The 26,686-nt window shown below is 43.9% G+C and overlaps 1 protein-coding gene across 1 annotated transcript in view; it reads left to right on the top strand.

Annotated features, from left to right (window-relative positions):
- LOC148517961 (uncharacterized) overlaps positions 1-26,448 on the top strand; it is a 49,150-nt gene extending 22,702 nt beyond the window's left edge. Inside the window, exon 3 of the mRNA XM_088477935.1 lies at positions 26,042-26,448. Coding sequence (XP_088334061.1) covers positions 26,042-26,448 — 407 coding nt within the window. The remainder of the gene's footprint in view (positions 1-26,041) is intronic.
- Positions 26,449-26,686: the final 238 nt, after the last annotated feature.

Below are 26,686 nucleotides of genomic sequence, written 5' to 3'. Positions count from 1 at the left end.
CTTAGGTTTAGGCAGCGGGGAAGGGGGGGTTAGGTTTAAGCACTTAGAGGGGGGTTATTGTTTGGCACTTGGGGGGAGGTTAGGGTTAGGGGGGGTTAGGTTAATTCGTACTCACCTTAGCTGCTGTCGGGATCTTCACCTCTGCCGGGCTTCCGCTGGCGGTAAATCATACCGATCCCACTCTACCTCAGTGTAAAACTAAGCCCCATCACCAAGTAATACTCACAATATACCCAGGTCTTCCCTTAGAATTACAAAAAAAAACCTTTCTGTCAATGCTCTTACCATAAAAATGGGTGCAATTAAATTCAAATGTCACTAGGTAGGGCCCATGTCTGCTACTATACCTCCACCTAGAGAGGACCATCTTGGCAGTGGCGGAAATAGAGAGTGGTGAGCCCAGGTGCAAGAATATGCTTTGGGCCCCCCCCCCCCCAATCCTGACACCCCGCACCCCAACATTTTTTCACCACCCCTCACCCCCCCAGTAATTAAATCCAGTGTCTGTCCTGCTGCCCAGCCTCATTTTTTCACCACCCCTCACTGCCCCCCAGTCATTAAATACAGTCTGTCCATCCCCAGTTTGTCAGCCTCATTTTCTCCACCAGCCCCAGCGTGTGTCCCAGCCCCAACTTGTCAGCCTCACTCTCCCCCCCAGTGCCAGCATGTCAGCCTCATTCTCCCCCCCCCCCAGCCTGTCAGCCTCATTCCCACCTCCCAACCCCAGCCTGTCAGCCTCATTCCCCCCCCAGCCTGTCAGCCTCATTCCCCCCACCCAACCCCAGCATGTCAGCCTCATTCCCCCCCCCCAGCCTGTCAGCCTCATTCCCCCCACCCAACCCCAGCATGTCAGCCTCATTCCCCCCCCAGCCTGTCAGCCTCATTCCCCCCACCCAACCCCAGCATGTCAGCCTCATTCCCCCTCAGCCTGTCAGCCTCATTCCCCCCACCCAACCCCAGTGTGTCAGCCTCATTCTCCCCCCCAACCTGTCAGCCTCATTCCCCCACCCAACCCCAGTGTGTCAGCCTCATTCTCCCCCCAGCCCCAGCGTGTCAGCCTCATTCTCCCCCCCAGCCCCAGGATGTCAGCCTTATTCTCCCTCCCCAGCTCCAGCGTGTCAGCCTCATTCTCCCCCCCACCAGCCCCAGGGTGTCAGCCTCATTCTCCCTCCCCAGCTCCGGCGTGTCAGCCTCATTCTCCCCCCCAGCATGTCAGCCTCATTCTCCCCCCCAGCCCCAGCACATCAGCCTCATTCTCCCCCCCAGCCCCAGCATGTTAGCTTCATTTCCCCCCCCAGCCCCAGCATGTGCCTGCCTCATTTCCCCCCCAGCCCCAGCGTACCCCAGCATCAGCCTCTTTCCCCCCCAGCCCCAGTGTGTGTCACAGCCTTGCTCCCCCCAGCCCCAGTGTGTGTCCCAGCCTTGCCCCCCACCCCATACCACCATAGCTACTTACTTACCTTGTTTCCAAAGCGGGCCGGCTCCGGCTCCAACCATTTACTTAATAGAGACCGGGGCGGCGGGCAGCAGTGCTGTCGGATACAGGTGGCCATGGGCCCCTACACCACAGCGGGCCCTGGTGCAAGGCTAGTTCCGCCCCTGCATCTTGGTCATACATCCCACATGCATGAGTGCAGTGAAAGCAGTTACATTCCCTTCTCATATGCTGTGTTAGAAAAAATATCCTGCAAATCTATTCATATAAATATTAGTATTTGGAACAAATCTTAACAAAGAATTTCATTATTTTAAAATAATTACTGAGTTTTAGTTTCACATAAATTTAGCAAAGGGCTTTTGCTTTAAATTTGTATCAACTCTGCATGCTGACCACATTTCCCATATTTCTGATCGGAAATGCTTGTCTGACCAGATTTAACAATCCTAGGGCCAAATTCAATTCAGTGCGATGTCGAATAGCCGTGGGAGGGAGCTCCCACAGCTATTCAATACACCGCATTGTTTGGGCGGGTAAAGGATTTCCGACAAAAAGTGCTGGGCGTGCAGCTGTTTGTTGGCTTAACATGGCACTAACAGCCACGCACCCAGCACTATAGTCAGAGAATGCTGGTTACCGTGTCTTAACACCCAGGTTAAGTCGCGAGAACCGGCATTCTCTGACAACCAATTCCCGACAACGCTAACAGTGCATTGAATTGAATAGCTGCGGGAGCTCCCTTCCGTGGCTATTCAACATCGCACTGATTTGAATTCGGGCCCCTAGATTGTTAAATGTTTTCAGACCAAGCACTAAACTAATTCCATCTTCATTATGGCATTAGTAGAGGTTTTGGCCTGTTTCCCGTAGTCCTGCCCTTATTTACATCTGACAGGCAGAGTCTGGAGCCAGGGTCTGTGATCAGTCTGTGGGCCTATTTCAGAGATGTATGCAAACCCAATGATTAGCGTACATCTCTGATGGTGGAGCACCCTCACATATGCAATCCCATTCTGCACATGTACAGAATGGGTCATTAAGTGTGTGAAAAAGGCCTCCCGGATACACCCTAATCTTACACCACTTAAAGGAGGAGCCTTGAATTCTCCAGCCAATAATCCCAATTTGATCCTCCGTCCATCTGACAAGAGGAGGCATTGTTTTGCAAGATTATAGAGATTACAAGGATGAGATTGTACTGTTAATTCTTGGATGTTTAAAATCGGGAAAAAGGGTAATGATATTGTGACTACTATGTATTCTAAAGACACAAGGCCTGATTCAGAGATGGACGCAATGGTAATGCGCATTCGTGAACGCCGCACTGTGCACGCACAGCATTTGTTTTGCGACTCCGTTTGTATAAAGAAACCATATGCAAAGTGAGTGACAGGTAGTCAGCGTTTGGAGGTGGTAATGGGGTGGAGGGGTGGTTAGAAAAAAGCAGGCGTGTCTAACCGTTTACATTTCGTTACATGTGCATGCATAAATTAGTCATTGCGTTCTCCTGTCCGGCATGAGAGCTCATTGCGTGTCAGTGGAGCTGCAGTGTTTGCGGCTGGTCAGACATGCTGGATATGCAGTATCGCTGCCCGATGTGCATCGATGATACCGATGTTTACACTGCTGCACATCATCGTACTAAGATGAGAAGGTAGCAGTGGGCATCCCTACGCTCAGCTGTGCTTTCGAAAGCAGAATATTTTAGCAACTGAGATCCGTGAGAGAATGCAGCTGCGATTGAATTACCATCTGTCTCTGTATCAGGCCCACACACCACAATACCTTACTACAAATTCAAAACTGCCACCCTAAGAACCTTAAATCGAGACTCACTTATTCCCAAATGATTAGGGTTAGATGGTATAACAGTGACTTGCAAACAGCAAGCATTCAGATTGATCACATAATTGAAAACTTCATGGCCCGGGGTTATACTATAAAAGTCTTCTTGACACTATACACAGAGTACTAGCTTTTGATCATAAAGAACTTTTCACACAAAAAAGAGAGGTGATAATCTAGCCAGGCTATGCATGGGTATAGCAATTTAATGTATTATCATTAGAGATGTGCGCCGACCCCCGCGTTCCGGTTTTAAATATCCCCTGGGTAAATACAATTTTGTATGTTTTAATAATAGGATCCTCAATCATACAGAATTACTTTTCTCGGTGGTTGTAAATTATAAATCGTTCTCAATCTTGTAGCCCAATATCAGGTTAGAAAAAAAAAAATTATTATGACAGAATTCGATTATTCAGGATGTTTGAGCAAACATCCTGAATAATCGAATTCTGTCATAATAAATTATTAAAATGTATTTACTCAGGGGATATTTATTACATCATAGCATATTAATAATTTGAATCCTCATATTATCGTTTGATCTTCTTTATTAATAGCAACTCAATTTAATTATGCAATATTCTAATACCTTATGGTAATCACTGTCACGATATATATTTTATATATATTAAATATTTATTTTTTATTTGTAATCATCACAAACATTTTGCACCAATGGATTAATAATTTTTCATTATATTATTATGTTATATCCTACTTAATACCTCTATGCAATCCTGCCTACAACCCCTAAGGAATCCTGCCTATAACCTCTAAACCTTAGATGATGCTAATTAGCGTTGCGAAAAGTCGCACACAGAAATAAATACCTTCTGACTCAGATTGTGGTTCTGAAGCACAAAAAGTTATTATTTAAGCATTAACGAAAAAGGTACATTATCGCACATGATCTAGACACTACGTGCAAAGGTTACAATAACTATGGTACAATCGATACATACGCAGGCGCTCTGAATCCAGATTCCGGCATCAACATGGAACCTCCGTCACAGGAACAAGAAATATGACTAGCTAACTAGGATCAGAGAGCCTAGTTATGTACCCGAACAGAGATAAGCAATACAATAGGCATGAGCCGGCATCTTCACATTGGTTCTTCTTCTTTGGTCTTCTGTTACGACATAGTTCATTGGTCTGTTTGTACTTGAGAAGTTTAGCCTCTCAGTGGCTCTTTGTGTACTTTTTCCTGCCGCATAACTAAGCAATGAACACTTCATACTTTGTACATTCTATCACCTAATTCCCTATAGTTCATAACTTGCAGATGCTTGTAGCGATTTCCCCATCGATAGAACCGGAGATCTGCAAATACACAGCAGATCAGAATGGCACCAAACATGATCTACTTATTATGTACTAAACCATAAATATCATATAACATACATTTCACAGTATTGCAAATATAAATAAAACTTCGGGTAATAACCTTTATTACTGCAGAACCTTTTCATGTAATTCTGTGTATATTTGCACGCATTGTGAATACACATGCGATTGTCTATGTGCATGCATGTATTTATCATGAATTTTATATATATATATATATATATATATATATAGAAAACGTGGAACGCACACAGCTTATACAATGACAGTGGGTGCCAGGTCAGAGAAATCCATATAACAGACGGCTCCAATTGTAGAAAAAAGGAACCAGGACCAGCACACCACAAATTACAAGACATTTAATAGCAAATCACCATGTATAGAAAGGTACATATGCCGACTGGGCACAAAAAATAGAATGGGTAGTACTTAGCACTTGAAATGCAGGATGACAACCGGGGAGCTATGCTCTGAACCCGGACAAGCCCTGACGGCCGTTTCATCTAGCTTCATCAAGGGTCCCTTTTTTTTGTGCCCAGTCGGCATATGTACCTTTCTATACATGGTGATTTGCTATTAAATGTCTTGTAATTTGTGGTGTGCTGGTCCTGGTTCCTTTTTTCTACAATTGGAGCCATCTGTTATATATATATGCTTTACTTGGTTTTGATATTACTGGGCTTACAACAATGACAGGCAATGTGTTTACACATGTGATCATACGAGGCTTGATGAGATCACACAGGTAAGGCTAATTTATTTAAGCCTCAAACTTAAAGACAATGGCTTATTTAGCTTAACCCCATCAGATACCATGCCTACAATGGCTAACGGTAGCTTAAATCCCTAACAATTGTTTTCAAATTCACTCTGTCTGAGTATATCAGTGTTTTTGTGTATTCTTGATTATTTGTTACAGACAAATCTACAAAAACCTGTTGTCATCACTGAATATTTTGATGTAAGGATTATTTTCAGTTGTAGCTAAAATGGCCATTTTGCAGATCTTGATTTTAAACAGATTCTGTCTCAGCCAATCATTCGGCTTCGACAATTATTATTCACAACAAATGTCACGTACACATTTTAAATTGATCTACATAGGACTATGATATATATAATATGCATAGGAGTCATAGAACACTATTGTTAAAAAAAGCGATTAAGAGAGATTTATCTCTCAATGTGATTAGAAAGTACACAATTGATTCAGTCCATGGTATGTTTTTTACATTCACAATCAACACATATTAATTCATTTTTGATTCACTGATATTTTTTGCACATTGAATATTATAATATTTTCACTTCAGAGGGACACAGTTAAAGTTTAGACTATTGATTATAAATTTACACCATTTAAACTTATATGATAGATTTAGTAAGCTGATATATATTATTCATGACTTTTATTATGATAAGGTAAGTCACATTAATATAAGATCATATAAATACTATCGGGTCGACAATACAAGATTTTATTTTATCATTAGGAATCATCATGGAATACTAATTACTTATGATCTGTGGTATCATATAATATTATATAATCTAGGTTTATCTATTTATTTATTTATTTAAAAAAAAAATCCTCTCTATTTCTGAAATTTCATCATCCTGAATCACAGTAAACTGAGCCCCAGAATCTGAAACAAGAAGATGAGAATGTTACAGAAATATAAGTCTGTTATGTCCCTGGGAAGATCTGGCTGCACGTGTTTGTGTCTTACAGGAACAATAAGAGACTGTGAGGAGGAGGACTGTCCAGGACATGGTACAGGAGAAGCCAGCTGAGATGTATACATGAACTTGGTTACAGATCTTTATATACTCCAACATATCTTGTGTCTCTTTATGCAAAACATCTGGAATCTCCTTTGATGTGTATAAAAGGCTTATCTTTTATGGCAGTTGACACATTTGCCTAAAACTAGAGCACACATTAACCAGAGCTATCATTTACCAGGGGTGGCTAGTTGAGCCATTTGGCTGTAAAGTTAATCCCTTGGCTGCATAGGGACATTTGCACTACTGTATGCTGAGCCTATTTATCAGCGCATCACATTGCAACTGCAGTACCACTCATGTGGGACCAGGAAGACTTCTAGTAGTGCATTCCACATGAAAAAGCATTTCCCAACCTGTACAGGGACATTAAAAAAACATAGTTAGTTAGTGGCCTCCAAACTGCCACTTAACCAGCACAAAGATATGAAGTGGTAAATTGAATTTACTAAAGTAGAGTTTTTACAAGTGCGTTTTAGAAGTGATGTTGCCCATAGCAACCAATCAGATTCTACTTAACATCATTTACCTAACACTTTCTAGAAGATAATAGCTAGAATCTGATTATTTTCTATGGGCAAGCAACATCACTTCTATAACTCACTTCTAAAAACTCTCACTTAAGTAAATTAAAATTACCCCTAAAGGTCTTACGTTGTGTCTTTCTTGAGAATCCTGCACCAACTTCTGTTGCTAGAAGTGGATTTTCATCCCAGAAGAGGACCAGGAAGACCGCTTTCCAAAACAATTGACTGTAAAATAATCCTTTGCAAAGCTTCCACATTGAACATTTCCCAACCTGTACAGGGACATTAAAAAATATATAGTTAGTTAGTTGCCTCAAAGTGGCACTTAACCAGCACAGATATGTGGACAAGTTTAAGATCTATGATTTAAGGCAGGGGTAGCCAAAGCAGGTCCTTGAGAGCTACCAACAGTGCATGTTTTCCAGGTCTCCTCACAGAATCACAAATGTAATAATTAACTCCACATGTGGATCTTTTCAAATGTGTTTCTGAGTAATGAATACACCTGTGCACCAGCTAGGTGGTCTGGAAAACATGTTAGTAGCTCTCGAGGACCGAGGTTTGCTACCCCTGATTTAAGGCCTTATGTTGTGTCTTTCTTGAGAATCCTGCATCTGCTTCTGAGGCTAGAAGTGGATTTTCATCCCAGAAGGGGAGTGCTTTCCAAAAACAATTGATTGTTAATTAATCCTTTGCAAACCTTCCGAAAAAGCATTTCCCAACCTGTACAGGGACATTAAAAAATCATAGTTAGTTAGTGGCCTTCAGTTCAAACTGCTGTGGTACCCACTGTCCACTTAACCGGAGCAGATATTGTGGACAAGCGGAACAGAGTAGCAAATGGAAAATTTAAGATTTAAGGTTTAAGTCTTACGTTGTGTCTTGAGCACCATGCCTGCTGCTGGGAGTGATTTTCATCCCAGAAGGGATGAAGACATTGTTTTTTCTTCCCAATGGACACAGATCTGTAGAGATGTAAATAATTACTGACAGGAAAAAGAGGCAATTTGGAGACCCTTACACAAAACTGCCTTTGTTTTACTTGAGCTGCCCACCTTCCAGTGTGTACTCAGAAAGAGTTTTCAGCACAGCCGGGAACCTTGTCAGTGATCGGCCTGAGACTACTTCCCCAAAATGTGGAAAAGATGATGCCCATCAAAATGAACTACAAATTCTATGAGAAAGACCTTTACCGTCAATTACGTGCAAAAATTAGAGAGGCACCTGTAATGATGGATTCCAGTGGGGACAAATTAATATTGTGTGAAGAGACTGATGTATGCATCACTCCAGATTAGACCATTACCCAAACCTATATTGTCATCCCATCCTGTGTTTTGTATAAATTACTGCTGCGCTCCCTGTTAGATTGCGGATTCATTGTCCACTTTAGTGGATATGAGCTCCATTTTAGTCCATATCATCACCACACCCCCAGCAGCTGCACTCTGGAATACGGTTGTATGGAATTGCCCCTCTGACTCACTGAAATTCAGGTAGAGGGACCATTGGTAGGGAGTAGGGACACTATAATCAGAGAATGCAATTTTAGCTGCTTTATTCAATTTTTTAAACCATATCCTCTATTTTCACCTTTGAAAATGTTTATGCACATCTCAGCAGAGGCATTTGTGATGCCATGGCTAATGTGCACACACACCGAATAAAAAAACACATTGATTGATTGATGAATTCATTATTTTTGGTGAACTTAGGAGGGAGAGCACCCGAACGAGGCACCAGCTTCTTGATAAACAACAACACAGACAGCACCCCTGCGCAGCTACGTTGTTGATAAATGTGGCTAACGCGCACACACACACAAAAAAATTTTGATTAATTTTGATTGATTGATTGAATAAATTTTTAGCACCCGAACGAGACAGCAGCCTCTTGATAAACGACACAGGCAGCACCACTGTGCAGCTACGTTGCTGGTGATAAGTGTAGTTAACGCGCACACAAATAAACATATTGATTGATTGATTTTGATTGATTGTTTAAATTAATTTTTGGGGGGCATTTGGGAGGGAGAGCACCCGAACGAGGCAGCAGCCTCTTGATAAACGACACAGGCAGCACAGCACCCCTGCGCACCTACGTTACTGATAAGTGTGGCTAACATGCACACTCAAAATGTATTTATTTTTTTCACACGGCAGGTGTGGCTAACACACACACAAAAAATTGGTTTTATTTTTTCACACTGGGGGTGTGGCTAACATGCACACACAAAAAATTGGTTTAATTTTTACACATGCAGGTGTGGCTAACACGCACCCACACAAAAAATTGGATTTATATTTTTCACACTGGGGGGAGGGGGAAGCACCCCCGAATGAGGCAGCAGCCTAAATGCAGCAAAAAATTTGACACCAGTAGCACACCTGCTCACCTACGTTGCTGATAATAATGTGGGTAACGCACAGACAGAAATAAAAAAATATTTTTTATTTTTTTCACACTTGGAGTGAAGAGCACCCCTGATGGACAGAGCACCCCCTGGACAACACAACAGAACAACCAGCTCCATGGACAAAAACAGCCAGCCCTTATGGACAGGACAACAGCTAGCCAGCCCCTATATGGACAACAGCCAGCTCCTAGAGATAATAGCCAGTCACTATGGACTACAGCCCACCAGCCCCTATGGACAGGACAACAGCCAGCCAGCCCCTATATGGATTATGTTATGGACAACAGCCAGCCCCCATGGACAGAACAACCTCACAACAGCCAGCCAGCCCCTATGGATATTAAGCAGCCAGCTCCTGAGTGACTGACAATGACAACACAACTGTAGCCAGCCCCTATGCACAGCAGCACAGCACAGTTCTCAGCTCCCTCCCTCTTTTATACAATCCAAAACCCGCAAGAATCCGACAGCGGAATGATGATGTTTTGCCTCATTTTGAGATCTGAGTCTGGCGGGAAAACCTGAGCCGACTCGGATCTGACTCGGATGCCCTAAGTTCGCGTGGGTTCGGATCTCTGAGATCCAAACCCGCTCATCTCTAATTATCATCTAGCATTAATAAAGTAGCTAAAAAACTTTGGTCTTTAAGTCTGATAAGGAGTTTAATTTATCCCAGACTGAGCATATACCTTACTGTTCAAGAGGCAGGCATCTCAGAGACAAGACTGATATAGTGGGCTTGGGAGATCCATCTCCTAAAAATGTCCTATCAATGAAAAAATGGGGCTATTGCATATGTTCTTACATGACTTCTAGGTTTTTGATTGAAGTGATGTATTTTGTCACCGTCATTCTAGCAAAAAATATGTTTTGTATCACATTATGAGTCGTATTCAATTTGAGCCGAGCCACGATACTTTTATCGCATCCCGGACTTTTCACCTACTTTGCCTGTTTTGTAGGCGGAAAAGCATCGCGCGCGTGCCTGCTTTACCCCGTATTCAATTTGGAAGTACGCGAAAACGGGACCCGGCGAAACTTGAACAGGCGGAAAGTACTGTCAGATTTGGGGAAATAAGCCTGACACCCCCAAAAAGATGCTCTGACATGGGGGATCCCTATGGTACCCCCCCGATTTGGCTTGCTGAAGGTATTTGGTCTTTTTAAACGGCCTTAATAGCTGTTAAATTGCGTTTTTGTATAAGTGGTGCAGAATAGTATTCAGGAGTATTTTTGGCAGAAAATTAGTTATCCCAGCAAATTTGGGGTACTTGAAAATGGGGGTCAGCATATTTAAAAGTTGCTAAAGTGAAGTTGAAAAATTTTTGAAAAATCCACCTGTCGCAAGCACCTGCAATCAAAAAAACACTTGGGGCATACTTGGGGACCTCCCCCCAAAGTCAAGTTTGCTAGTTTTTAACTTTGTACCCTAACATTTTTTTTTCGCTCCCTTTTTCAAAGTTATTTTTTGGGTTGTCCTTAAGTGTTTTTTTTTTTTTAATTTTTGACACATTTTACCTTTGGGGGACTGTCTGAAGGCTGCAGGGGGTTTACCCGCAACGTTGCACCCCAAAACCCCAATTCTGCTATTCATAGGCAAAACTTTTTCACCTAGTACATTACATTGACTTTCCGCCTAGGCGGAAAGTCTTTCAAATTGAATACGGGGTAAAAGCAAAACAGGCGAAAATTACGTCATCGGCGAAAAAGTATCGCGGATCTGGACTTTTCGCCTCAAACTGAATATGGGCCTAAGTGTCCATGTCATCTGTCCTATGTTGGCAAGTCACAAACAAAATGTAAAGAAATTATGGCGGTCCACTGCTCTTCAAGTCGTTTCCAATCTTGCGCATGTCTACAACTGTATCTTGAAGTTTCCTAAAATGGTGTTTGGTCTTAATTTCCACAGCAGTGACCAATTTTATTTGAATGAAGAGTTCTTTTATCCATAAAAACTGACCTTTTTTAATGATTCACAGGTAGAGGATAATGAAAGCCATTTGTTAGGGCAATATCTTTCCTCTGTGTAAACTTGGAGCTGCCACAGCATTATTTTTTAATTATTTAAAAAATGAATCTGCATAAAAATTAAGATATTTGAGTTTAACAATTTATTCAAAGTGCCTATTGGTTCGCAATATAAATACTATCTGCAACAATTCCGTTTATGTTTATGCCTGAAATTTAAAAGTATAATGATTTTAGAGAAAATTGTATTTTATTAGAAGAAAAAAATCAATAGAATAACAGTACAAATACTTATAAACAGTATCCGGGTCATTGCAGAAAGACATAATACAAAAATAGCAAGACACCGGAAAACGTGAATAATCAAGAACAAAAATTGCCAGTGACATCATAAAATATCAAAACAAGCCCTTAGATATGGAAAAATATAAAATTAAAATAAAATAATAAAAAGGAGAAAAGAAAGAGAAAGAGAGAAAAAAAAAAACACAGACAAAGACATAACTAGACAACAAGGTAAGAAGGGGGGAGGGAAGAAGGGGAAAGTAATAGATATAATAGATCTGGGAAAGAGAGAAGTCACCTCAGTTCAAGTAGTGTAGTCTCGGATTCATCAGAACCCATTAAAAAGGATTGGGAGAAAAATAATGAGAAAAGTTAAGTATAGCTGTTATTGAACTTTTGAGCCAAATACAAGGGCATAATTTTTATCACTATTTGGGACAGGTCCAGGAAATTGAAGGACGGGAAGAGGATAAGATATTTTTGAAGATCACAGAGTCTTTGAAATCTATCCAGTGAAGCCAGGTATTCCTGAAAGACTCATAATCGCCATCAGCAGAGGATAGTATATCATCCATTTCCATATATAGATCCAGCCTAGTGAACCATTCCATAACTGTTGGAGTAGAGGAGGAGCGCCATTTCACCGGAATAACTGCTTTAGCAGCATTATTCAAATGACATAACAAAGTTTTCTTATATTTCGAGAGGATGAAAGATGAAACAACCAAAACGTTGGATCTGTAGGGACCGGTTCATCTAAAATTTTAGCAGAAAGGTTGAGGACTTCGTTCCAAAAGGGCTGAAGGATAGGGCATTGCCACCAGATATGTAGTGGGTTACCTGGGGCCCCAGAGCAGCGCCAACATATATTCGGAACCCCAATCCCCATCTTAGAAAGGGTATCTGGGCATCTATACCAACATGATAACAATTTATATTGGGTTTCCCTGACACCAACACTAGGAGAGCAAGCGTGGACCAATTTAAATATTTTCTCCCACTCGTCATCAGTTAGGCCGACTCCAAGCTCCTGGTCCCAAACCTTAGTAAAATTGGGGAGAGAGAGGCTAGCGTCCGCCGACAAGAAATTATAAATCAGCGACATAGTGTGGGTCGGAGGGATAGGGCTAATACATAATTGTTCAAATGGAGTATAAGGCAAACAGAGAGTCTTAAGGGGACCAAGAGATTGCAGAAAGTGACGCAACTGAAGGTAGTGCCAGTATTTCTCGTGAAGGTAAATTCCACTTCCTACAAACCTCATCAAAGGGCATAAAGCTACCGCCATTCACCAGCTGTCCGAACCTAAAAAGTCCTACCGCTAACCAGGGGTGGAAGATCTCAACATCCATACCTGGAAGAAATTGTTTGTTAAAAAGGAATGAGGTGAGAGAGGAATGAGATGAAGATATCGATGGGGACTTCCGTAATGTTTTCCAAGAACTTAAGGTAGGGCCAATGGTAGGATGAGAAATTTTGGGAAGGACAGGAAGCCATGGTGCTATCGATAAGGGGATCGTCAGCATCTAGTTCTCAATTTGCACCCATTGTTTAGGGGTGTCAGGTCTGGACCAGGACAAAATTCTGTGGAGGATACAGGCCTGATAGTAACCTTTAATATTTGGGAGGCGTAAACCCCCTCGATCTTTATGACGAAACATAATATCTAATTTCAAATGGGGCCTGCCACCTCCCCATACAAATTCTCTAATAAGAGCCTGGACTTCCAAAAACCATCTAGGAGGCAATTTAATTGGGAGGGTTTGTAACAAGTAGAGGATCCTAGGGAGAGAATTCATTTTGAGGATGCCCAGCCTCCCAAACCATGAGAAGGGTCCTGATTTCCATACTCTCAAGTCTGAGCGTATCTTGTTTAGGAGGGGAGTAAAATTGGCCTCAAACAGGCGGGAGAGGTTTCTAGTAAGATTAACTCCCAGATATGTAAGCTGGGAAGAGTGCCAGGTAAAAGGGAATGCTGATTTAAGGCCTGTAACCATCTGTGGAGGTGCCGTAATATTCAAGGCCACCGATTTAGAATAATTAACTTTAAAATTGGAGAGATCTCCAAAAATCTTGAATTCCTCTAGTAGATTCGGTAGTGAAATAATGGGATTTGTAATTGTGGCCAATAAATCATCGGCAAATAGGGCTAATTTGTATTCATCACTATGTAACCTAAAGCCAGATATGTTCGGATTCAGCCTGATCGACCTTGCCAGAGCCTCCATACAAATAATAAAAATCAGGGGGGATAAGGGACAACCTTGTCTATTTCCATTGTTAATGGAGAAGGAGTCAGAAAGGGAACCGTTAACCCTAATGCGGGCAGAGGGGGAACGATAAAGAGCAAGGATGCGTTGAAGGCAAACAGGGCCCAGTCCCAGGTGTCTCAGTATTCCAGACATAAAACTCCAATCTACCCTATCAAACGCCTTCTCGGCATCAGTAGACAGCAGGATAGCTGGGGTATCTGTAGACGAGATATAATGAATGAGGGCTATGATTTTGGAGGTATTGTCCCTAGCTTCACGGCCCGGGACAAACCCTACCTGATCATTATGAATCAGAGAAGGCAAGAAATGCTTTAATCTGTTTGCGAGAAGTTTTGCATACAATTTAATGTCTATGTTGAGAAGGGAGATTGGACGGTAACTGGGACAAAGGGAAGGGTCCTTGCCTTCCTTAGGGATGACCGTTATATGGGCTTCTAAGGATTGGCATGAAAAAGGAGTCTGCTCAGAAACCGAGTTAAATGCCGCCAACAATGAAGGAGCCAATTTGTCCTGAAAAGTTTTATAATAATTTATAGAGAATCTGTCAGGGCCAGGACTTTTCCCAGAAGGGGTGGATTTAATAGCCTCCAACAGCTCAGGCAGAGTGAAGGGTCTCTCCAAGTCCTCACTGGCAAGGTCGTCCAGCCTGGGAAATCCAATTCTAGCGAGATAGGCTTCAATAGCCTGTTGCTTCCCAAGAATGTCAGGAAAGGCCGAGGGGGCAGGTAAATTATACAAAGACGAATAATAGGAGCAGAAAGCTGCTGCAATCTTGCGAGTATCATGGGAGACCAATCCCCCCCGATCTTTAATAGAAGGGATAAAGGAGCAAGCTCTTTGAGTTCGTAGAGCTCTAGCCAGCATTTTTCCGGGTTTATTACCCCAGCGATAATATCGACTACGACATTTTCGAAAAGAATGTTTGACCTTTTCCAATAAAAGTTTGTTCAAGGCTGAGCGGGCTTGGACTAATTTCACATAAACATCAGAGGAAAGGGAGATTTTATGGGAAGACTCCAAAACCTGTATTCTCTGCAATAAGTCTTCTATCTGTCCCATCCTCTGTTTCTTTAAGTAGGAACCAAGTTGGATACATTTTCCTCTAAGGACACAATTGTGGGCTTCCCATATAGTGAGGCTAGATACATCCAGGGTGGTATTACATTCTAGATATATATCAATAACCTCTTCCAACTGAGATCTACAGTAAGGGTCAGACAGAAGGGACTCATTAAAATGCCAAGATATGATCAGAAAATCCGAGAGAGATGTCTACCCTCACTGGGGCATGATCAGACCAGGTTGTCACTCCTATAGAAGTGTCCTGTACCAGGTGAAGAAATCTATGGCCAACTAATATATAGTCTATCCTGGAGTATGACTGATGGGAGCTAGAATAATATGAATAATCTTTATCTGAGGGATGTGAAATACGCCAGCCGTCGGACAGCTGGTGAGTATAAAGCAACCGTCTTACCTTCCTAGATGTTCGAGAAGGGACTGTTGAGGAGCCCGATAAGGTGTCCAGGAGATGATCCAGGGCCCAGTTGAAGTCTCCACCTACTATCAAGATCCCCTGTTGGAGTGTGTCAATTTTATCCAGAACCCTCTTAAGAAAAGTTGGCTGGCCCTGGTTTGGGGCATAAATATTAACAAATGTGAAAGGTTGATTAAAAATGGAGCATTTAACCAGTAGGCATCTCCCCTCCTCCAAATTATGTACTTCAGAGTGTGTGACTGGCAAACGTTTAGCGAATAAAATAGCAACTCCCTTATATTTTGATTGGGGATAGTTACTATAATGTGTTATGGGGTAAAATTGATTGCTAAGTCGTGGAGCAGAGGGGGACTGGCGGAAGTGGGTTTCCTGAACAAAGACGATATCTGCTCTATCAGCATGGAAAGAGCGAAGGGCCTGGGTTCTCATTTCTGGGACATTTAGCCCTCTAGCATTAATAGAGACTATACGGAGTGAAGCAGCCATAGGTGAAAAGTAGAGTTAAAGTTACACGGTGCAGTAGATTAGATCCGAGAAAACAATAAAAGAAAAAAAAATAGAAAATTAATAGAGGGACTAAACAGAAGAAAAAATAGAGAAGAGGGGAAAAGGAAAAAACAAGAAGGGATGGGGGAGAGACACAAAAGACAAAAATTATAATGATACAACAAAACATTAATGAGAGGAAAAAATAACCGCTGCCGGACAGTATGGGGACCACCAGGGAACCCATGTCACGGAAAAAATTAGCGGTAGGGGGCACACAGGGGTGGAGTGACCCCGCCATCTTTATAGAAAAAAAGAAAATCACTATATAATAGAAAACACACAATATTAATAATATAAATTGAATATACATAATCACATAACTCCTCATAAGAATATTTTAAATGTAATTGGAATATCCACATAAGCAGACAAAAAGAAAAATAGCATATAATAGCAATCAACAGAAAAAATTGTAGTGAGGGCAACTTAATTTATCTAATACATCTGACTATAAATGGACCTTGAGAGCAAAATAAATAATTAAATAAAATAAGGCTATTGTTTAGAGAAATATTTGGAATTAGGCCTCTAGTAATTTAGGAGGTCCAAGAGGCCTAATTTCAAATATTTCTCTAAACAATTAGAAGTACAACTAATGAATACAACCTCAATCAAGGAAAACCTCAAACACAGACTGAGCATACAGTATATCAAGTGGGATCAGGTGCTAGAGGGGGGTCAGCTCCTTTAGGTTTCTTTTTATGGTGCTGTACTTGTTGCCAATTGTCTCTCCTCGGACGGCCAGGAGGTACAGGTAGAGGAAGTGAAAAGGCCTGCCAATCGGGAAGTGTAATAAGCTCCATGTCCAGAGCAGAACAGAAATCAGGTAAATTCTCGGGAGACTGGAGTACCAGGTGTTTACCGGCATGTGTGACCTGGAGAGAAAACGGGAACCCCCATCTATATTTGATTTCTTGTTTACGCAAGGAGTCTGTTAGGGGTTTCAATAATCGTCGTTGTTGGAGGGTCCGCCAAGAAAGGTCCTGGAAAATCTGTAGACGAGTACCGTTGAACTCCACACCCTCCAGGTTGCGGACTTTACGGAGGAGCTCCTCTTTTTGTGAGAAATAATGGATCCGGCAAATAACGTCTCTTGGACGATCAGTTGCAAGACCCTTCGGACGGAGAGCCCTATGAACACGATCGAATTCAATAGGGTCGATGGGGTCAAGCTCCAGGATTTCTCCAAAAATTTTATTCAGGGCATCAGACAGACCAGATGGCGGGACATCCTCAGGAAGCCCCTGAACACGAATATTATTCCTGCGGCCTCTGTTGTCTAGGTCGTCCAGTCTGTTTTGCATTGTCCTCATATCTAAGGCTTGTTGGGAGATTAACTCATGAAGATGAGATAACTGGTTGTCAACTGACTCTTTCTCTTCTTCAAGGACAACCATGCGGGATCCCAAATGTTTAACATCACCTTGTACTGAAGAGATCTGAGTCTGCATAGAATCCTGGATTCACGACTCCAGAGCCTGCATGTTTTGCTTAGAGGGGAGAGATCAAACATGGGTCAAAACTTCCGTAATTTCCCCTTGCAATTGGGACAATTGAGCATGAAGGTCGCCAGATGAAGGAGATAGAGCCATGGTGGGAGAGGTGGTCGACAAAGGTGTGGAACCCGTTACGGGGGAGTCAGCAATGTGTGAGATGGATAAATATGAACGAAGCTTAGGTTGAGACGAATCGGCCTTTGGTGTCCGAGGAGCCTTTTTCTGCGCAACTTTCTTGGTCTTGCCCATCAGGAATAGACTTGAGAAGGAGTCATGAGGTCAGGTAGTGTGTTAGATAAATGGATGGCGGATGACACATTCCCCTGTTAGTGAGGCTACATAGCAAGCATGAAACGGTCACAGCAAGCCTCAAGTTTCACATTATAACCCCACCGACAAGGGGGATAGAGAACTGCTAGCCTTTAATGGGTGTGTAAGAAAAAAAAAAAAACAGGTAGTTCCAAAAATTATGTAGTGACAGGGACTTGCCACAGGAGGGAGCAAAACCCACAGAGATAAGGGGGTTTTTTAACCTGTAAGTTAAGGACTGTGTACCAAATTTGTAGATGTGCTGTAACCCCTAGAAACCACTTCAGAGGGCATAATATGGTAACCTGTAATCAGAGCGAAGGAGTGGACAGTGTAACAACCCCCAAGGCATACATGATGTGAGCAGTATAATGGGGACTGAGCTGATGGCGCTACACACAAGCTCACCACTTCCAGACCAGGCACCTTGGCACAGAGGAGGCACCAGCAGGACCCCGCAGAGCCGCAGTCACGACCCCCAGAGCAGGAGCCAGCAGTCAGCAGGCCGGTCAGCTGCCTCTTGCAGCACAGAGCTCCAGGCAGATCACGTCAACTGCAGAAGGGCGGGAGTACAGCGCGGAGTCCCCGGCGGGTGAGGACGGCACTTCAAGCAGCCGGAGGTAGGAGTGAGTAGGTCCTCTAGATGTCCCCAACACGGGAGGAGGTTCAGGAATCAGCGGGTGGAGCGGAGGGACCAGACGCCGCGACCCGGAAGTACCGCGACGGGCAGTGTGCAAATAAAGTCCCCGGCTTCAGGAAGGTGGGAAGGCCGCAATCCGCAAAGGCACTGTGAAATGCCTTCCAATTCTGCGGACCTTGCTCCTCAGTGTGGGCTAGTAGAGAGCCGATGTGAGGGCAGACAGGGGTGCCAGGAAGGCTACAGGAAGGGCTGTGAAAGACTTCTTTCAAGGTAGTCAGGCAGGAGCTGCCATAAAACACGTCCTGCTGCTATGCCTGCCAGGCCACGCCCCCCAAAGTATAATGATTTTACTAGCAAAACACGTCTAGTAAAAGCATTGCCTTTTTCAATTTCGGGCATAAACATGATCAGAAGCGCCGGGTTTTAGAATCCAAAGCATAGTAAATAAATACCTAATTATCATTTATGATTATATACACACACCACACACACACACACGCACATATATCTAATATTTCTGAAAATAGTTACTTTACACTATTAAACCTCTTTCCAGAAATTGCTGTGCACTCTCATTTAATGGTATAAAGAAATGGGTGTGGTATATTTTATCTTCAATCATCATGTCAACATTCATAATGTCAACATGAGCATTTCTACATGCAGTATGTAAACATGCTCCTAATGTCGACATTCACCATGCTGACATTCATTATGTCAGCACTGATTAAATGTCAGTATGATTAGAAGAATAACGGAGGGCTTAAACCAGAAGGCTGCAGGCTGGCTTGGGTGTTGATCACATGCAGTGCTTTCATCCTATTATACAGTTAGGGGTGTGTTATTTTGCAGAGGTTATTTAAGTCCTGGACGGCAGGATTTAGGCCTCTTTCCTGTAGAAAATTTGCCAGGAAGGCGAAGTTGTTTTTTCTTACTGGTGTCATATTTTTTTACTGACTTTTTCTCTCTATATTTTCTTTTCTACCTGCCTTTAATTGTGTCTACCTGCTTTTCCTTAAGCCTTCTTTTATTCTCCCCTTTAGCCTGCTTTTCTGTTCCCCCTTCATTCCTTTGTCTTTACATTAATTTATTTTCCAAGGACCCTTCCCCCACTTCAACGATGCCCCGCTCCCGCCGCAATGTTGGCCCCCCTGCCCGCCTTGGTTACTGCAGCCCCTGCAGGTGCTGCTCCTTTAAGTTGGAGCCCCATGGTGGTGGGGGTTGCGGAGGCCGTGATGTCACCCGCCGCGACCCACTCACAGCTGCTCCCAGATGCCGAACCCAGCGTGATCATGTCCGGCAGGCTCCGGCTAGTGCCGCAACTTCCGTTATAAACGGGATCTGGACTCTTCCCTCAGGCCAGGTGAACGGCTCTATCAGTGGCCCTGCCTCCGTTAGCAAAGGACTGCGCCATGTTGGGAATTCACAGGGGATGGAGCCAGCACCCCAGTGGCAAATGCAGGATTTCTAGAGGGGGGTTTCCAAATTCTTGATATTAGAGAGAGTGTGGCCAGTCCATGAAGAGGGTAAAATTAGCACTTAACCAGCTTTAATATGCATCATACAAAGTGTATTGTGTGTCATAATTCCAGCGTATACAGGACCAGTGATCACAGTAAGCCATTAGATGCGGCAATAGGGCAGTCCTGCCTGAGCAGAATGGTTTTATTTTAGATGTCGGCACCATTCCAGAGTATTAGAGCAAGTCCAGGAGTCTGGGGGAGCAGCAGAAGAACCTAGCACTGCCCTGGACATATATGTACATATTGGGCTCTATAACAGCACATCCCTAACAGTGAATGTTTTCCAGATCTCCTAGTTGATGCACAGGTTATTTCTTACTAGCGGATACATGTTAAAAGATCCACAGGTAGTGATAATAATTTAATTTGTGATACTGAGATTAACATGCAGCACTTGTAAAATTCTATTATGTTACTATTTCTATTGTGGTCATGGTGTGGGATGGGGAGGGGGCTTTCCAGGCAGACGGAAACCCCCCCTGCGTTTGCCTATGCACCCCCTGCACTGGCCCTCATTAGTGCACTGCCTGGGGATGCTGCTGCAGCTCAGGTTGCCTCCCTTGTGCCTTTAACCCTTCCATTCCCTGTGGTTGCTAATGCTCCACAGGCTCCTGATGCTGGGTTATTAACCCTCCCTTTGCCTGTGGCTGCTACTGCTACACAGGCTCCTGCCACCTGCCTGCTTATAGTAGATCCCTCCCCTGCTCATGTGGTTGCTTCTGCTGTGTGCCCAGCACTGGACCCTACTGCTTTAATGGGGTTTATTGCCAACATGGCCACTGTATTTGCCCCTGTGTTGGCGACCATGCTCCCTAATGCCACGCAATCCACACCGCGAACTCCTGTTGCTCATTTTGCTGCTGGTTCTTGACAAGGGTTTGCCTCTGGGTGCAGTTTGCCTGCTTCAGTGGTCCGACCTGTTGATGCTTCAATGGGGTCCACATCAGTGGGCATCGTGTCAGGGGGACTGTCTGCAGGCTTCTTCATGGTGGCGCAGCCTACCACGGGGAGTTCACATCTCAACAGCCACAGAAGGTCCTTTTCCTTCTTTTTTTTGTTTGATCCATCGTGGGTGGCTGGCGACGAGGTGGCCGCAGGACGGTCGATGACTGGTTTCTCCGATGATCTTACAGCTGAGGTTGCAGGTGGGTGTTTATCGGACTCTCATTCCAGTTTTAGTGAGGTAAGTTCTTCCACATCCGATGACTCTAGTGGCTCCAGTCCCTGCACATGGGCACATAAGGTGCGGCAGGACATGGCAAAGTTTGCTAGGCTCAAGGCCGTTAAGCGGGATCATAGGACACGGCACACTCGTTTGTCCACTTGTGATGACAAGGCCCTGGCTGATAGAGCTGATGCGGGGGTGGTCCGCTGCACTAACACTGCGGTGCTGCGAGGGCTCCATCCTAGTAATAGGGACAAGATACATAAGGTTCGGTACGTTGATGTGTTCTCCCTCACTGATAAAATGAGGAAGGATTTGCGGACTGCGAAGCGCAAAGGTGGTTTAGGCCTGGAAGCCTTCCAGTCCTATTCCACTTGGTAGGAGGGGATATTTGTTTTCTCCGCATGCTATTTGGAGACTCGCCCCGCTGAGCACCTGAATATTATCAGGTATTTTCACCTTATACACATCATGTATAGGTCAGGTAGAGAGGTGGCCTGGTGTGTTTACTACAAAGAGTTTAGTCGTAAGCAGAACAGACTTCCAATTATTGACTTTGGGTGCAAGGACGTGGAGGTGTGGCTTGATGTCACTCAGGGTTTATGCTTGCCTCCTGCCGCTGCTAACCAGTGGCACAAATTAGGTGTGGGTCAACCTGCACCCTCGGCCAGCAGCAAGGGTAAGTGCTTTGCGTTCAACTCTGCTCAGTGTCCTTTTGGGCAGTGGTGTCATTTTCAACACGTCTGCATCAAATGTGGAGAAGGCCACCTCACATCTGGCTGCTCAAAACCCAGCTGGATCCAGAGCTGCTAGCTAAAGCTTTTTCCCCAGTTAATTTGGATGCCTTGGCCAAGTGGTTAGCATGGTACCAAAACAAAGTTGATGCACAATTTTTAAATGATGGTTTTAAGTTGGGTTTCCGTTTGGCAGTTGTTTCGGTTGTGCCCGTTGGTTCTCCAAGGAACCTCCGGTCAGTGAGAGAGCTGCCGCTCATCGTTAAGGACAAGGTTCTTAAGGAGGTGCATTTGGGCCAAATGATTGGACCCTTCCCTGATCCGCCTCTAGCAGATTTAATGCTTTTCCTTGTTGGTGTCGTCCATAAGAAATCTCCTGGGTCTTTTCGACTCATTCAACACTATCTTATCCATCCGGCAGATCAGTTGATGACGCCATCAGGGGAGGAACTTTGCTTGGTGGCTTATCAATCTTTCGAACAGGCACTGGAGCTGGTCCAGGCTCATGGTGCTGGTGCTTTGATGGGTAAGGTACACTTTTTGTTTGCTTCCCTTGCATCCTGACTCGTTTAGGTACTGTACATGGGTTTTCACTTGGATGACGGATACTGCATAGACAAGTGCTTGCCTATGGGGTGTTCGATGTCATGCGCCCTTTAGTGTGTGGAGGCTGGGGTCCGGGGGGCATGGTGTCGCGCTTTATCTAGATGACTTTTTGTGCGTCGGTCCTGCTGATTCCCCTCATTGCGGTTACTTGCTGGAATCCATTCAGGCACTTACTGGACTGTCCTACTTGGGTATCGAAATCGATACCTTGGACGTACAGTATGCTGCTGCCTGTCAGCTGACAAGATCCTAAGGTTGAAGGATGCCATTCAGGTTTGCTTGGCAGCTGAGAAGGGTAATGCTGCATCAAGCTCAATCTCTTTTGGACTTGCTGAACTTCACCTGCCGTGTTATTCCCATGGGTAGGGATTTCTATCGTAAACCCGAAAGGGCCACTGTGGGAGTCCGTAGAGCACACCATTTTATTCGGCCCTCTGCAGAAATCAAGCAGGACCTCTCTATTTGGCTCTCTTTTCTGACTGATTTTTAATGATGTTCTCTTGTGTCTGCCTCCAGCGCTCCCCAGCTCCCAATTCAAGTTGTTCACTGATGCAACGGGCTCCTCTGGGTTTGGTTGTTACCTGGAAGGGGCTTAGTGCGCCACCCCCTGGCCTATGGAGTGGTTTTCCAGAGGCCTCTTGAGAAATCTGTTGCTGCTGGTACTGTTCCCGATAATGGTGGCGTTGGAACTGTGGGTTGCATGTTGCGCGATGGGAGCATTATCTTTAGATGCGATAATCTGAGAGTTGTGCATTCTATTAACGGGCAATGTGCTTTCTTACTGCCGGTGTTGCATTTGCTTGCTCAGCTGGTGTTGCGCTGCTTGCAATTTAACATTGTTTTCAAAGCGCTCCACGTCCCGCGTTCAAAAAATTACTTCACCGATGCGCTTTCGCGCTTCCAGTGGGGCAGGTTTAGGATTTTTGCACCCGAGGCTTGTTTGGTTTGTGAGCTTTGCCCTCCTTATGTTTGGCAGGTCATAGAGTCGGGAGGGCCTAGCTGAGCAATCCCTCGCTCCTGCAATGTGGCGGTCCTATCAGAAAGCATGGACAGAATGGGAGACTCACTTCCAGCACTGCAGACATAGAGGTGAGATCAATCATCGCTCGATGCTATCTTTTATTTGGGGTCTTTATGTCTCCGGTCAGTCTCAGGCAGTTGTCTCCTGGATTCTGGCTGGTATTTCTTTCTTTTCGCGTTTAAAAGGGTAGCCTGACCTTACTAAGAGCTTTATAATTATTAAGGCTCTTAAGTGTTGGGCACGCTCCGCCCCTCATCCGGTCAATAAGAGGCGTCCAATCGATATCCCACTCTTGCTTAGGTTATTAGTGGTGGTCCCTGCGGTTGTTGTTTCTAATTTTGAGGTTCACATTTTCTGTATGGTTTTCCATGGCTTTTCATGGTGCCTTTTGAGTATCAAAGCTAGTTACTCCTGCTAAATTAGAGTCGCCCGCAATGCTCCGCTCTGACGTACAGTATGTATTGGGGAGAGTGCAGTGTTGTGCAAAATTAGGCGTTCTAAAACCAACCAAAAGGGGTCGTGGCTGTTGGGTCTCCCTGACGACCATCGCTGATGGGCATATCTGTGCAGTTTCCCTGGCCAAAATGTACTTTGATTTGTGACCACCTGTGGGTGGTGCATGGTTTATTCCTGCTGATGCTTCACCACTTACCAAATATCAGTTTACTTTCATTTTTAGGCACTGTTTACTTTACATTGGCCTCTCCCCAAGCAATTTTGGTACTCATTCCTTCAGAATAGGTGCCACCACATCTGCTGCATGGGCTGGTTTGTCGGTACCACAGATCATGGCCCTTGGTCGGTGGAAATTGGCTTGTTATTAATGCTACGTTAGGCTGTTTGAAGTCTTGCTTTTACTATGTTTGTCTTGTTGTTTGTCTCCTCTGTCCATCCTACTCGGTTAATACTCGCCACTTTCCACAGTGGGGGTCTTGAGGGATTTTTATTTTTACCTGACTAGACGGACTTAATTTGGCCCAACCATACAGTCCCTTTAACAGGTTTTGTTTTTACCTCTTTCTGAGTTACTGTTTTTTCCTGAACTACCCTCCCCCCCGTGTTGTCCGTTGTCCAAGAGCTTTAGACGAGGCTAGAAAGATTAATGCTGCTGTGGCTAAATTTGTGCTGGCTCATGGTGGTTTTGTCATGAAGCATCCTTTGATCCGCTTCCGTGATAAGCATCTCTATAGGCCAGATGGGGTGCATTTGATGGAGGAGGGTTCGGTCATGTTTTTAGTTTGTTCACTAGCATATGTCAGATGGTTTAGTTTTGTATGGTGGTGGGCTGTTTCTGTTAGGCAGAAACTGGCATTGGCGTGAAAGTACAGTTTATCATCAGCCCGGGTGCAATTGGTGCATTGGGTGCGCTCGCCTTCTAGTAATTCTGGAGAAGTACTGTACCACCTTTATGGGGACAGTATGGCCATCTACGGACGGTATAGTGATAGAAGGTTGTGCTTTGTACCTTAGTGTTTATGCATCCACTTGGCGGATACCGCCTGCGATGCAGTGTTTGGTTGTTTAGTTTGCATTGTTGGACTGCTCTGTGTAGGGGCCTTCCTTTCTAGCCACCATACAATATTTTAAAATAAAATAAAGTTCTTTAAATAAATAAATAGCTGACCATTTGTGTATCCGTGTGTTTATGTTTAGATGAGTTTGGTTATGTATGAGGATCACACACCCATGACACACCTCAGCCGTTACTAGGTTTATGTTGACAAAACATTCCTGGTGGTCTAGAGGTGACTTAGTAGGTACGATAGATCCGGCGGGTCCAGCTGCTCCAGCGTAGACTTTCAGGATCGACGATCAGATGATGATGACTTGCAGTGGATACAGCAGCACTTCCAGTCAAGAGTACACCTAACCTCTAACTCTAACACTAACCCTTCCCCTAGTGCCTAACCCTAACCTCCTCTCCCATAGACTAACCCTAACCACCCCTTTTGCAGTCTAACCCTAAATGCCCCGCCCATAGTCATAAACCTCCACTGCCGCTCTGTGCAGAATTTCGGCATGTCAAATGTCGTCATTCTGAACATGTTGACATTCTGCACTTGCCAACATGTTCAATGTCAACATTTGAATAAAAGTCTACATCATAACTGTCGACATTGTGATGTCGAAATTAATGTCGACATTGTAAAATGTGTGTGCAATGTGCACAGTAAAATCACTGATAATGGAATTTGACGTGATCACAAGTGCCAATAAAGGATCAGCAAAGGTATGCGATATGCCTCAGCAGGAAATAAGTTTACTGCAAAATGTCACTGATTCACTATAATGAAATCATATTACTGATTACTGTGTACTTTCAGGCAGTAACTCATATACAAGATAAGTCATTTTATAAGCAACACACAAGATTTCAGATGCTTTGCATAAAGAGAAACACCCTTTTTATACAGGATATGTATGAGTATATAAGGTTCAGTAACCATTTTCTCATTTACCATATAAGTGAAAGCTGACTCTGCACCATGTCCTGGACTGTACTCCTCCTCGCAGTTTCATACTGTTCCTGTAAGATATACACATCTGTATTGTCTGGTCACACCAGGAACACTGTAAACTTCTTACTTTAACAGTCTCATTGTGTTGTTTCAGATTCTGTGGCTCAGTTTACTGTGATTCAGGATAATGAAATGTCAGTATCTGCTGGACAAAACACCCGTCTGTCCTGTACTCAAAGTGCAGGATCAGTAGCTACGGGTAATTACCCAGTCTGGTTCTATCAGACTCTTGGTGGTGTTCCTAAGCTTATAGTTAATAGTGACGGAAAGAACAATCACAACATTAAGCCCCCTGGAACACCAGATCGTTTCACTGGGTCCATAACAGGAGGATCAGCCATTTTGTCAATAAGCAATGTGCAATTTGAGGATGATGGAAAGTATTTCTCTGCTCTATATGCTGGTAATGACAGATGCACAATGCTACAAAAAATACAGAAGAGGAACAAAAATTATTGTAGCATAACTCAAATTGCAGTACAAGCTCAAATAACCACATGAGTTTTTACTGGAAAGATTTGTATATCATTAAAACACATACATGTTATATGTACAGTACTTGCCAACAATTTAATAATGCATTCGGGGACAAAATGAGTTTCCTGAGAACATGGGCCCTCATTCAGAGTCTCTCGCAAACATGCGATCGGTCGCTTGCAAAAAGGGGCCGGGTATGCAAATCAAGCGATCGCTCTTTGCGCTGTAAGGACGCCCTCTATGTCTAAGTGAGCGACGGCAG

Source organism: Taudactylus pleione, unplaced genomic scaffold (genome assembly GCF_031769625.1).
Source record: "Taudactylus pleione unplaced genomic scaffold, aTauple2 ptg000205l, whole genome shotgun sequence".
In the NCBI taxonomy this organism is placed as follows: Eukaryota; Metazoa; Chordata; class Amphibia; order Anura; family Myobatrachidae; genus Taudactylus; species Taudactylus pleione.
This window is presented reverse-complemented; position numbering and strand designations above follow the sequence as displayed.